The following is a 12,011-nucleotide window of genomic DNA, read 5'->3' on the forward strand; positions in this document are numbered from 1 at the left end:
ACGGGCCCGAATATCCGAACGGACCCGACGACCCGAATGAGCCCAATGATCCAAACAGGCCTAACGACTTGAACGGGCCCCACGACCCGGACGGACCCAACAACCCGAATGGGCCCAACGACCCGAACGGGCCCAACGACCGAACGGGCCCGAAGACCCACACGGTCATGACGACCCAGACAGGCGCGATGACCTGGACGGGCCTAATTAGGTCGTTGGGCCTGTATATATCATCGAGCTCGTTCGTGTCGTCGGTCTTATCCGGGTCGTTGGGCCCGTTCTGGTCGTTGGGCCTGTTTGGATCATCGGGCGCGTCTGGGTTGTTGGGCCCATTTGGGTCATCTGGGTCGTTGGGCCCGTCCAGGTTGTCGAGCCCATTCAGGTCGTCAGGCTCATCCGGGTTCGCTCGGGTCGTTGGGCCCGTTCAGGTTGTCGGGCCCATCCGGATCGTCGGGCCCATCCGTGTCGTTGGGCCCGTCCGGGCTGTCGATCCCGTCCGGGCCGTTGGGCCAGTCCAGGTTGTCGAGCCCATTCAGGTCGTCGGGCTCATCCTGGTCGTCGGGTTCGTCCGGGTCATCGGTTTCGTCCAAATTGTCGGGTTTGTTCAGGTTGTCGGGCTCGTCCTGGTCAACGGGCCCGTCCCGGTCGTCAGGTCCATACAGGTCGTCTGGCTATTTGGGTCGTTGAGCCTGTCTAGGTCATTGGGCCTGTTCGGGACATCGGGCCCGTCCGGGTCGTCGGGCCCGTCTGGGTCGTCGGGCCCGTCTGGGTCGTCGGGCCTGTCGGTCGGATCGTTGGGCCCGTCCTGGTGGTTGGGCTCGTCCGGGTTGTCGGGCCCATGTAGGTCATATGGCCCGTCTGGGTCGTCTAGCACATCCGACCCGTGTGGCCCATCTGGCTCGTTTGGCCCGTCTAGGTTGTCAGGCTTGTCTGTGTCGTCGGGCCCGTCCGGGTTGTTGAGCCCGTCCATGTCGTCGGGCCTGTCTGTATTGTCTAGTTTGTCCTGGTTGTCGGGCCCGTCCGGGTCGTCTGGGTCGTCGGGCCCGTTCGGGTCGTTAGGCTTGTTTGGATCATCGGGCTCGTTCAAGTCATCGTTCTTGTCGAGGTCGTCAGACAGGTCCTGGTCGTTCGACCTATTGGGGTCGTCGTGCTTGTCCGGTTCTTTGGGCCTGTCCTATAAATAGTAATATGTTTTAGAAAATAATATATTTTCCATGTGGAAGATGAAAGCTCATGGGTTGGCCTAGCCCATGGGGCTTTTGTAGGATTTTTGGTCCTGTGAGATTCTTTCTTAGGGACCTTTTTTCAATGTGGGCTTTTTTTCAAACCGTGTGGACTGGGCCAAATTGACACCTCTAGGTTTATTTGTATAAATTGATCTTATTGCTTTTTGTTTTGTGTCCAATATTTTGGAGTTTAGTCAATAGGTATTGATTAAGTATAAAATTAGCGTTTGTGGCCGATGATAGAAAATCCTGTGAAGGTGTTCTGTGTTCTGGTTCACGCCGCTTATTCAACTATCCACTGTATTCTACAACCGATTCTTACGATTGTTTTACTTTTTATTATGTGTTTGAGCGTTAGGGCTTGTGGATCTGAAATTCGATCTGATTTTTGTTCCAGACAGGGGTCTGTTGAAGATTACAGAGGAGGAGTTTTCAGGGCCTCCATATAATGTAATTTGATTAACGCTACAACTAGGGTTTAATTTCATGTAATGTATCTAATTTTTATTTTAGTTTGGAGTAATGCAGGTGGTGATTGAGCTGTTTGTTGGACTGCTGCTTTGTTTCTGGGCTGCGCTCACTGTGCCTTGGAAGTTTAAATCCATTCACCCTCACTCCGAAGAGAACAGGTAACTAAAATTAATGCTAGGATGGATGTAGCGTAACCAGATAAATGTGAACTGATGAAATTGATTGTGAAATAACATCTCTTATTTCTATGTTTTTGTTTGGATTAGATGTAGTGAATGGTCTTCTAGGAGAATTAAATTTTTAATTATTAGTTTTGGAAGATTGAACTTTATGTTAGGCACTATCGTTGTATCTTCAATTTTGGCTCAGAACTTGTATTTCATTGATACAGATCAAGAAATAGAGATTTTTGTGTCAATGTACACTGTTTTATTTCCATACTCTAATCCAGTTCTATTACCGGAGTCCATTATTAGGGGTCACTTAAGTTACTCTTGTCAAGTTCTGAATTCATACTCTGTTGGTAGATTATGGGTGGCTGGGTTTGATTTGACTAATATACTCACTATCCACATCATTAATAAAAAATGAGAAAGAAAAAGGGATCTGCCTGTATTAAATCTGTTTTTAAATAATATACTGGTATGTTGATGCAGATTTGTTGCTTATTCCATAGGTGTTGATTTTGGTGCCATTGGATCTACCTATATTGCTTTCTTTGTCAACATATACGCTTCTAGTCCTTTTCTGGGTAGAAATTTATCACCAGGCAAGCCAAATGGTTTGTATGGGGTTACTGGTCCTCACCTTTGATGTATGGACATAGTAGACATAATAGAAAATATATGTTTGGTGTTTCTTTCTTGTACTTTTGACGAAAGTTATTTAAGCATGAATATTCGAGAACATAGTGGACAAAACTAGAGCATTTCCTTTAACAAAAGATGAATTCCCACTTCAAGATCTGAATTTAATGTAGAATATGTTATATACCCTCAAATCAAATGCATGGATAAATGGGATGCAGACTTCAATTTTCTCTGGTTGATTATAATAATATAATTTCAATAATAGAGTGACAATTTTCCAATCAACATGTGAAACATTAAATTATTGGATAAATACACACATCAACATGAGCTGAATTCTCAAACTTTTCAGATGGATAGGTTGAAGATGAAAGCTTAGGCATGCAGAGAATATTTATAGAGCATTGGAGAGGGCTTTCAACACGCCATTGGGAGCTCTGCCTCGTTTTCCTCCATATCTCCCTCTATACGATAGTATATCACTACAAAAAAGGAGACATTTGATGCAAATTGCAAGTGGTTGGTGTCTGAAAAGGTTGGAAAAGTGAAAGTAAACAAACTTGAAAGGATAATTTGTTTAGGATTTAAAATGTACCTTAATAAAGTTAGTTGGCCATCTGTTTTTCTTAAATTGTTCTGTTTTGGCACTTGTGAACTTGAAGCTCAACTTCACATGGTTTGACATGAGGTTTTAGATTACATGGTTGCTCTTGTTTTGCTTTTGAGAAATACGATACATTACTAGTATTTTTATGTTTTAACATAATTTTATCAAAAATAAATAGCAAAGTAGATTAGATTGTTGAATTTTCCTTGTGTAGCAAGTAGATAAATTAGTAATAATTTTAAAATGTTACAAAAAGACAATTTGTAACATTTTTTAATTGTTACAAAACAAGATTATTAGTAACATTTATTGAAATGTTAGAAAATATATAGGTAACATTTTTTTAATTGCTAGAAAATGTATTGATAACATTTTCCAAGTGTTACAAAAAACCTAAATTTGCAACATTTTTCTAATGTTAGTAAAGACACTAATTGGTAACATTTTTAAAATGAGGCTAAATATACATAAAAATGTTGCTAAAGCCTTTTTGTAACATGTACTATACACAACATGCGTATAAATTTTACCTTTGCAAATAGTAACTATTATGCTTTAGCAATATTTTTTAAATGTTATTAAAACTCATATATCTAGTAGTGTATATATCATGTTCTCTATTTTCATTTTTTTAAATGTCTTTGTTCTCATTTTTGTCTTTGTTTTAAATTATTAAAATTCTTATATAATTTATTATATAATTTAACAAACTTATTTTTCTATTTTATCATGTCCTTAGTTTCATTTTATTTGAAAAAATTTCTTTTCTTACTATTGTCACACAAGTTTTTATTATCTTTCTTAACTTATGTTTAACTTGTTTAATGTCCACAAAATACACTCTTTCTTATAACAATCTTAATTATTTGTTTTTTTATTAAGTAATTTTATTTAAATGGTGTATTTAATTTTGAGAAAATTTAACTTTCAAATAGATTTTAAATATATTTTTTTTCTAATTTTTATTATTTTTATATGTACCACACCTAGCCAATTCAGTCAAGTAATAATAATAAACGATCACTATATTTACACGCGAAGTTATTCAGGTAACCGGCTTAGGCTGACCTAAGCCTAACCGGCCTGAACTGGTAACCTAAGATGCTAAAAGGAATAACCAGCCTAGGACAACATATGAGCAATAGCGGCACAAGCCGCCAAAGGGGGTAATCGGCCTACGCCGACCACCCTAAGATACTCAACGAAACCAAAGCACCCCTGAAATCCAATAAGCCCACAACAGTCGAAACTAAGGGCCTGGGCCAAGGCCCAAGCCCACCTATGGCCCAAACCAGGGCCCAGCCCATGGAATGGACAAACATAATTAATAATCTATAAATATACATGGACCCCACGAATTAAAGGTACGCATTCATTACTTCATTAATCACCTGATTTGACTTTTTGAGAGCTTTCGCTAACTTAAGCTTCAAAGTCCCTTCTCCAGGTAACCCCTCCCGGGTCCAAGCCGATATATGCCAAATGGGAAGAGGCCAACCGAGGAGATAGCAGACTATGTGGTAAGGTGACACTTGTGCCTAATCGATCTTATTTGTTCTCTGCAGGAACATTACCGTTTCCCAATTAGTTGTAATCTGAGCACGCACAATGGTTTTCATTCATTGCATTATATAGTAATCACACCCATATGAGCTGATTTGTCTATTACACTACATTATATCAACAACATTGCATTTAATTAAGGAAGATTATCAAATCAAACAATTATAAATATATGGATAGAAATATCAAACCAGGAGGGAACACCATTCAAGACATTTTGCCTTAGTCATGATCTCCCTAACAACATGTTATGTCCAAAAATTGAACTATGATAAAGGGAAAAAGTTAGGATACTTTTATATAACATGTCATATTCATAAGATTAACATTGAGGTTCTTACCAATGTACCACTTGTCTAAGATGGTTGGGGGGAGAGCGATGCAAAGAGCAAAACCACACTACAAGGTTCTCCCTTAAGAAAACCACAAGCCAATGACGCCTGAGAAGAAAATAAATTCGTTGTTATGCATTAAAATGACAGATTATATTCAGAAGTTAACAAAAATGACTTACCCAGCAGCATACGAGAAAATAAATTTCTTTTTTGCGTTGAAAGCATTTTGGTCACATATGCTTGGGTGTCATCAAACTTGTTACCTTCATGAGTGAGTTGGGGGTCTACAAATCCATATAAATCATTCAGCCCCATAGTTTCAGTGACACCAGACAGATACCTAAACATAAAATTGATTTGATATAAGTAAATAGATAAATATATGAAATAACTAGGTTTAATTAATCGTATAGTACTCAGTTTGGGGCTAGTGTGTCAAATAGGTACCCGATTTTAAAAAAGTGACAATTGCATCCCAACTTTTGAAAATTGCTTCAATTGGGTCCCTTTCAGACAGAGTTGACTAACGCCGTTAGTCAACGTGCCACGTGTCAATATGTGGTTTTTTTGATTTTTTTTAAATTTTTTGATTTTTTTTTTAATTTTTAATTTTTTTTTTTAAATTTAAAAAAATAAAAAATGCCACGTGTCAAGTCCCTATGTATGACACGTGGCATTGTCAATGTCACGTGGCATTGCAATGCCACGTGTCAGTATCATTATCAGATGTCATAATGTTGATTTCGATTTAGTCCCCATTTATGTTTTTTCATTTCAATTTAGTACCTACTTATGTGTATTTGATTCAATTTTGACCTAATATTTTTTAATAATTAAAATATTTTTTTATAAAGTTAAAATTAATTAAGTATAAAAGTTTTACAAAAATTAAGTATTTGATATTTATATTAAAATTTAGTGGTAAAAGTCATTTTATTAAGTCATTTTTAATAAAAAAAATTAGTATAACATTCATACCAATAGAAATTTTGATTTAAAATTAGTAAGAGACAATATTGTTCTATTTAAAAAATAAAATAAAAATTAACAAAACATGAGTACTTAATAAAAAAGTAATTAATAAAGTAATATGTTAAAAAGTCGTTTTTAATAAAAAAATATTAGTATAACATTTATACAAATAATAAATTTGGTCTAAAATTGAGAGAAACATTATAAATATTAGTACTTAATTTTGTAAAAATATTTATACTTAATTATTTTTAATCTTATAAAAAATGGATTACAAAAATATTTTAATTATTAAAAAAAAATTGGGACAAAATTGAATCAGATACACATACTTAGGTACTAAATTGAAACAAAAAGATATATATGGGGACTAAATCAAAATCAACACAATGACATCTAATAGTGACACTGACACGTGGCATTACAATGCCACGTGGCACTGACAATGCCACTTGTCATACACAGGGACTTGACACGTGGCATTTTTTATTTTTTTTAAAAAAAAAATTTAAAAATTAAAAAAAAATTAAAAAAACCACATATTGACACGTGGCACGTTGACTAACGGAGTTAGTCAACTCTGTCTGAAAAGGACCTAATTGAAGCAATTTTCAAAAGTTAGGATGCAATTGACACTTTTTAAAAACCGGGTACCTATTTGACACACTAGCTCCAAACTAGGTACTATACGATTAATTAAACCAAATAACTATATATAATGACTAAAAGGCATTACCTCATCTGTGTTGTTCAATATGTATCGGTGTGTTTGCAATAACTCTTCGCGATCTTTACTAACCACACTCACAACTCAGATGTTGTTACTTATAGAGCACCTGTTCAACCATGATCTTTGGGGAACTCCTATCGAATTTTCTTTTGCCATGTAATCTAAACAAAACTCGACACTTTCTTCAGTGTTATACCTTTCGATCATTGAAGCTTCTTGACGATATTGATTTTTCACATACCCTTTCAAAATCTTCATGTAACGTTCAATGGGATACATACATCTTAAGTATACTGGTCCACAAAACTTGATTTCTCTCACCAAATGAGCAAGTAAATGTACCATGATGTCAAAAAATGATGGAGGGAAAACATCTCTAGCTGACATAAGATGATAACAATTTCCGCTTGAAGTTCATCTAACCTTAAAGGATCAATGGCTTTGCTACAAATTGAAGAGAAGAACGCACACAAATGCGTTATAGTTTGTTTAATATTTTTGGGTAAAATTCCACGAATAGCTACAAGTAACAATTGTTGCATTAAGATGTGGCAATCGTGAGACTTTAGGCCAACAAGCTTCAAGTCTTGCATGGACACTAAATTATGAATATTTGACAAGTCTCCTTGAAGTACCTTGACACTTCTTGGATGTTTTTCCAAACACATGATGTAATTTATTAACATTTTCATGAATTTGAAGGTCAGTTAATAGAATTGGTGCTTCATCATTCTATTGATGTCCATTGAATGCTTTCTTTAACCTTCGATAAGGGTGATTAGCTTGTAAAAACATTTGATGGCGCAGATACACAGTCTTCCTTCCATTTTTCAACTGATGAGATGTAGTCTTTTCTTCCCATATAAGACATGCTTTATGACCCTAGACACTATATCCCGACAAATTAGTGTAAGCTGGAAAGTCATTAATGGTGAAAAATAACATTGCATGCATCATGAAAGTTTCAGAAGCAACAACATCAAATACTTCAACCCCATCAACCCACAACAACTTCAAGTCTTCAACTAGTGGATTGAGATATACATTTATGTTATTTCCAGGTTGCTTTAGACCAAATATTGTAACGTCTATACTAGAAAATACTTAACTAAAATAAATAAATAAGAAATTGAAAATCTAACGTCATAATTTTATTATTCCCAAACGCGGGAAAATTTAAAATATCTTTCAATGCGCCATAATTTAAACAAAACTAAAGTAATAATTTTATTAAAAGTTCCAAAATCTGACAAAATAGTAGAAAACAAAATAAAATTCCTAACTCAAAGTCCCCCAAGCTAGCCCTCTCTCGTCGCTATGCATCAACAACATCACCTAGAAAAGCATCTGCTCCCATGTGACAAGTCACACGATCATCGTCAAACACAAACATACAGGGTGAGCTCATAATAAATTAACACAAATAATATCAAAAATACCCAACTAATTTATCCTAGTTAGTTCTTGGCCAAGACCTTAATACCCCAAGCCTTTTCATTCTTCAATTCACACAAATAGTTGACCATGGACTCAAGATATATGATGCTCACACGAACATGCCCGCTCGTGGTCCTTTCTCTATGAACCTCCCCCTCGTAGTCCTGCTCTACGAACTTTCTCGCTTGTAGTCCAACTCTTCGAACCTACCCGCCCATAGTCCAACACACGTGATCCACCAACTACGAACCTTCCCGCTCGCAGCATCTCTCAAGTGTGAGCACGGAATATACGAACTTACCCTCTCATATCCCCACACGAGAGTATCAGGATATGAAGCTCCATGCTCATATCATCACGTGTTCACCACCATCTATGAACCTACCTGCTCACGGCACAACATCTCCTGATCCAAGTCTCGCATCACTGCGTACAAAACACAATTGCAACCACTGCTTACAGCACTATCGCTTGGTGCTGCCTAAGCACCGCTAGGCGAAAATCCTGTGCAGGCCGCCTGATGGAGCACCATTGTCGCTAGGCGCCTGGCCTCTCCCAGACCCACTGTTTCAGGGTCTATCGCTTGACAAATCAGACCTTGCTGCCAGGCGCCACACGTTGGAGGGACATTGCTGCTACTCTTATTGCTTGGTGACCGCTCTTGTGCCGCCAAACGCTATATCAGTAGTGCACCAGCCACTATTTTTAGCACTTATAATAAACCATAATTTTAATCCAATTCATCCCTATACCTTGCCACATACCCTCAAATTATTTCCTAACTCCGGACACATAAACAACTTATTTTGCAAGTGCGCTACTAAAGCACACTCGCTCAGGTGAGAAGGATTAGCTTCAGCGAGACAAGCCTGGTCGCTCAAGCTAAGTCTTCTAGCCCAAGCAAGTTTAGTGTGATTTGTGAGTGGTATACATTGATGTGAACGTGGATCAAGAGATGTTGTGCCATGAACGGGTAGGTTCATAGATGGTGGTTACATGTGATGGTATGAGCGGGGAGGTTCATACCCAATTACTCTTCTGTGGGAATACGAGCGACGTAGGTTCGTATGTTTCGTGCTCCAAGTTGAGAGATACTGCGCGCGGGGAGGTACGTAGCTTGTGGATCACATGTGTTAGACTACGAGCGGGCAGGTCCGTAGAGTAGGACTACGAGCGGGGAGGTTCGTAGAGGCAAGACCACGAGCGGGCAGGTTCGTGTGAGCATCATAAATCTTGAATCCATGGCTAACTTTGTGGTTGAATTGGAGGTTGAAAAGCCTTGAGGGTATTAAGGATTTGACCATGGTCTAGCCATGATAATATCATTGGGTGTATTTATATTATTTGTTATTATTTAATTGATATATTTCTTATATTCTTTTAAGCTCACCCTTTTTGTTTATGCTTGGTGATGATCGTGTAATTCTTTACAGGGAGCAGTTGATGGTACAGGTGATGCTGCTAACACTTGAGATAGAGAGAGGGCTATCTTGGGGATTTTTTTGAGCTAGGGATTTTCTTATGATTTCCATTGTTTTGTCAGATTTTGGAACTTGTAATAAAATTACTATTCAGCTTTATTTAAATTATGGCACGATTAATAATGCTTTAAAATTTTCCCGCATTTTGGGCGTAATAAAGTACGACGTTTGAATTTATTTATTTATTTTAATCAAGTAAATTCCAGTAGGGATGTTACATTTGGTATCAGAGCAAATGTTTTAAGATTTTGGAGAACTTTGGGAGTGAGCTTACTACGTTTGTGTGTGAATCTATGTTATGATGTTGAGTGTTAATGATTGTTTGTTTTAGTTATAATCTGAGCTGGTTAATGTGAACAACTGAATTATGTGGTGTGCATAGGCAATGGCTAATCGTAGACGCGAAATAATGTTGGGGCGGATGAGATTGCGAATGCAATCCATAAGATGGTGGACGCGATGCAGCCTGTTGCAGCGCAACCAAGGGCGATGATCCCACCAGTCAGACCAATGACAATGGAGGATTTCATGCTTCATAAGCTGGCAAAGTTCACTGGCAAGGCCACCCTAGATAAAGCATATGCATGGCTGCAGGAATGTGAGAAGATCTTCAGGGTAATAGAGTGTATTGAGGCTCAAAAACTCACATTTGCCACATTTCTATTAGTAACAGAGGCGAAGTACTAGTGGATGGGGATGCAGTAGTAGATGCAGACCCATGAGGAGGATGTAAATTGGGTCAATTTCAGGAAGAGATTCCTTGAGAAGTACTTCCCCGACAGCGCTAAACATGAGCGCGAAGCTGAGTTCCTCACCTTGCAACAGGGGAACATGTCAGTGCAGGCTTATGTGGAACAGTTCGAGTATTTGGTGAGGTTCTACTCACAAACAGTTACTGAGGAATTGCATTGCAGGAAATTCGAGGGAGGCCTGAAGCATGAACTGAGGCGGTTTATCATACCATTGGGAGTCAGGGAGTTTCCTATCTTGGTTGAGCAGGCCAAGAATGTGGAGCAGTTAAAGATGGGACCCAGCAGGGTAAGTCAGTTCCAAAAGACCAGTGTTGAGGGCAGACAGCAGAAGAAGCCCTATTGCCGATCGCCATCATCTTCACAGAAGTTGCGGTGCTATAACTATGGAGGAGAGCACCTGAGGAGAGATTGCACTTAGCCGGCAGGTAGCGGAGGTAGTAGTGCTAGCACACGCAGGTGCTATGCTTGTGATCAGCCGAGGTACTTTTGTAACAAATGTCCTAATAAGAAGACTACCACAGGAGCACGACCACAACCACCTTCGTCAGATAGGCCTAGAGTAGCAGTGCCTTGACCAGCACGGAGGCCACTCAGTCAGGTAGCCTCATACTCGACTTTTGTTTATTGTTGGGTAACCAGGTGTTAGTGTTGTTTGATTCAGGAGCTTCGCACTCCTTCATATCTCACGACTGCGTGGAGAAGCTGGGATTGTCAACTCGCGTTCTGGGATGTGAGTTAATAGTCTCAACACCAGCATCTAGACAAGTTTCAACTAATTTTGCCTGTGTGGAATGCTCGTTGGAGGTAGAGGGCAGGCGATTCAAGGTGAACCCCGTATGCTTGCCTTGGGAGGGATTGGACGTGATATTGGGAATGGACTGATTGTCAAGCAATCACATAGTCATTGATTATGGACAATGCAAGGTGGTGTTCCCAGAGCCAGAGGGAATTGAGTTGATCTCCACTTATAGAACCTTGAAGGTAATTGAAGATGAAACTACTTGTTTCATGATAGTGGCTCACGGAGAAAAGAAGAGCACAAAAGAAAAGATCATAAGTATACCAGTGGTAGATGAGTATGCCGACGTCTTTCTCGATGAAATACCTGAATTGCCACCTAGTAGGAATATAGATTTCTCTATTGATCTAATCCCTAGAGCGGGTGCAGTGTTGGCGGCTCCTTATAGAATGGGACCAGCAAAGTTGGCAGAGTTGAAAAAGCAGAACGAGGATTTGCTAGAGAAGAAGTTTATCAGACAGAGTGCCTCGTCATAGGGAGCTCCGGTGTTACTGGTGAACAAGAAGGATGGGAGTTCTCGGTTATGTGTAGACTATTGGCAGCTGAATAAGCTAAAGATAAAGAACAAGTATCCATTGCCGAGGATTGATGATCTACTGGACCAATTGAGAGGGGCAGATGTATTCTCCAAGATTGACTTGAGGTCTGGATACCATAATATCTTTGTTAAACCGAAAGACGTCCAGAAGACAACATTCAGATCGAGATATGGACATTACGAGTATGTAGTAGTGCCATTTAGAGTGACTAATGCTCCAGCAGTCTTCATGGATTACATGAATCGGATTTTCTGGCCCTTTTTGGATAAATTTGTGGTGGTGTTTATAGA

At 39.0% G+C, this 12,011-nt stretch overlaps 1 protein-coding gene across 3 annotated transcripts; it reads left to right on the forward strand.

Annotated features, from left to right (window-relative positions):
* The first annotated feature begins 1,231 nt into the window (after nt 1-1,231).
* On the forward strand, nt 1,232-3,267 carry LOC114166488 (membrane magnesium transporter-like). Of its 3 annotated transcripts, none has more exons than XM_028051228.1 (5): nt 1,232-1,526; nt 1,624-1,676; nt 1,740-1,855; nt 2,354-2,478; nt 2,859-3,267. In XM_028051228.1, the coding sequence occupies exons 1-5, from the start codon at nt 1,463-1,465 to the stop codon at nt 2,864-2,866; spliced, it is 366 nt and encodes a 121-aa protein (XP_027907029.1). In that variant the 5' UTR covers nt 1,232-1,462; the 3' UTR covers nt 2,867-3,267. The 3 variants fall into 3 exon arrangements, 2 of the variants coding, with proteins under 2 accessions (XP_027907029.1, XP_027907030.1); XM_028051229.1 differs by having other exon boundaries at nt 1,247-1,526; nt 1,755-1,855; XR_003599940.1 differs by lacking the exon at nt 2,859-3,267 and having other exon boundaries at nt 1,257-1,676; nt 1,755-1,855; nt 2,374-2,402.
* Nucleotides 3,268-12,011: the final 8,744 nt, after the last annotated feature.

The sequence above is a fragment of the Vigna unguiculata genome, chromosome 10 (genome assembly GCF_004118075.2).
Source record: "Vigna unguiculata cultivar IT97K-499-35 chromosome 10, ASM411807v1, whole genome shotgun sequence".
In the NCBI taxonomy this organism is placed as follows: domain Eukaryota; kingdom Viridiplantae; phylum Streptophyta; class Magnoliopsida; order Fabales; family Fabaceae; genus Vigna; species Vigna unguiculata.

What these genes read in the sequence shown, in the direction of transcription:
- LOC114166488 (XM_028051228.1), top strand. Translation starts at nt 1,463, where the DNA reads ATGATAGAAAATCCTGTGAAGGTGTTCTGTGTTCTGGTTCACGCCGCT. An exon ending in TTTCAGGGCCTCCATATAAT is followed by an intron (nt 1,677 to 1,739) that starts GTAATTTGATTA and finishes TTTTTATTTTAG; the next exon opens with TTTGGAGTAATGCAGGTGGT. An exon ending in CCTCACTCCGAAGAGAACAG is followed by an intron (nt 1,856 to 2,353) that starts GTAACTAAAATT and finishes ATGTTGATGCAG; the next exon opens with ATTTGTTGCTTATTCCATAG.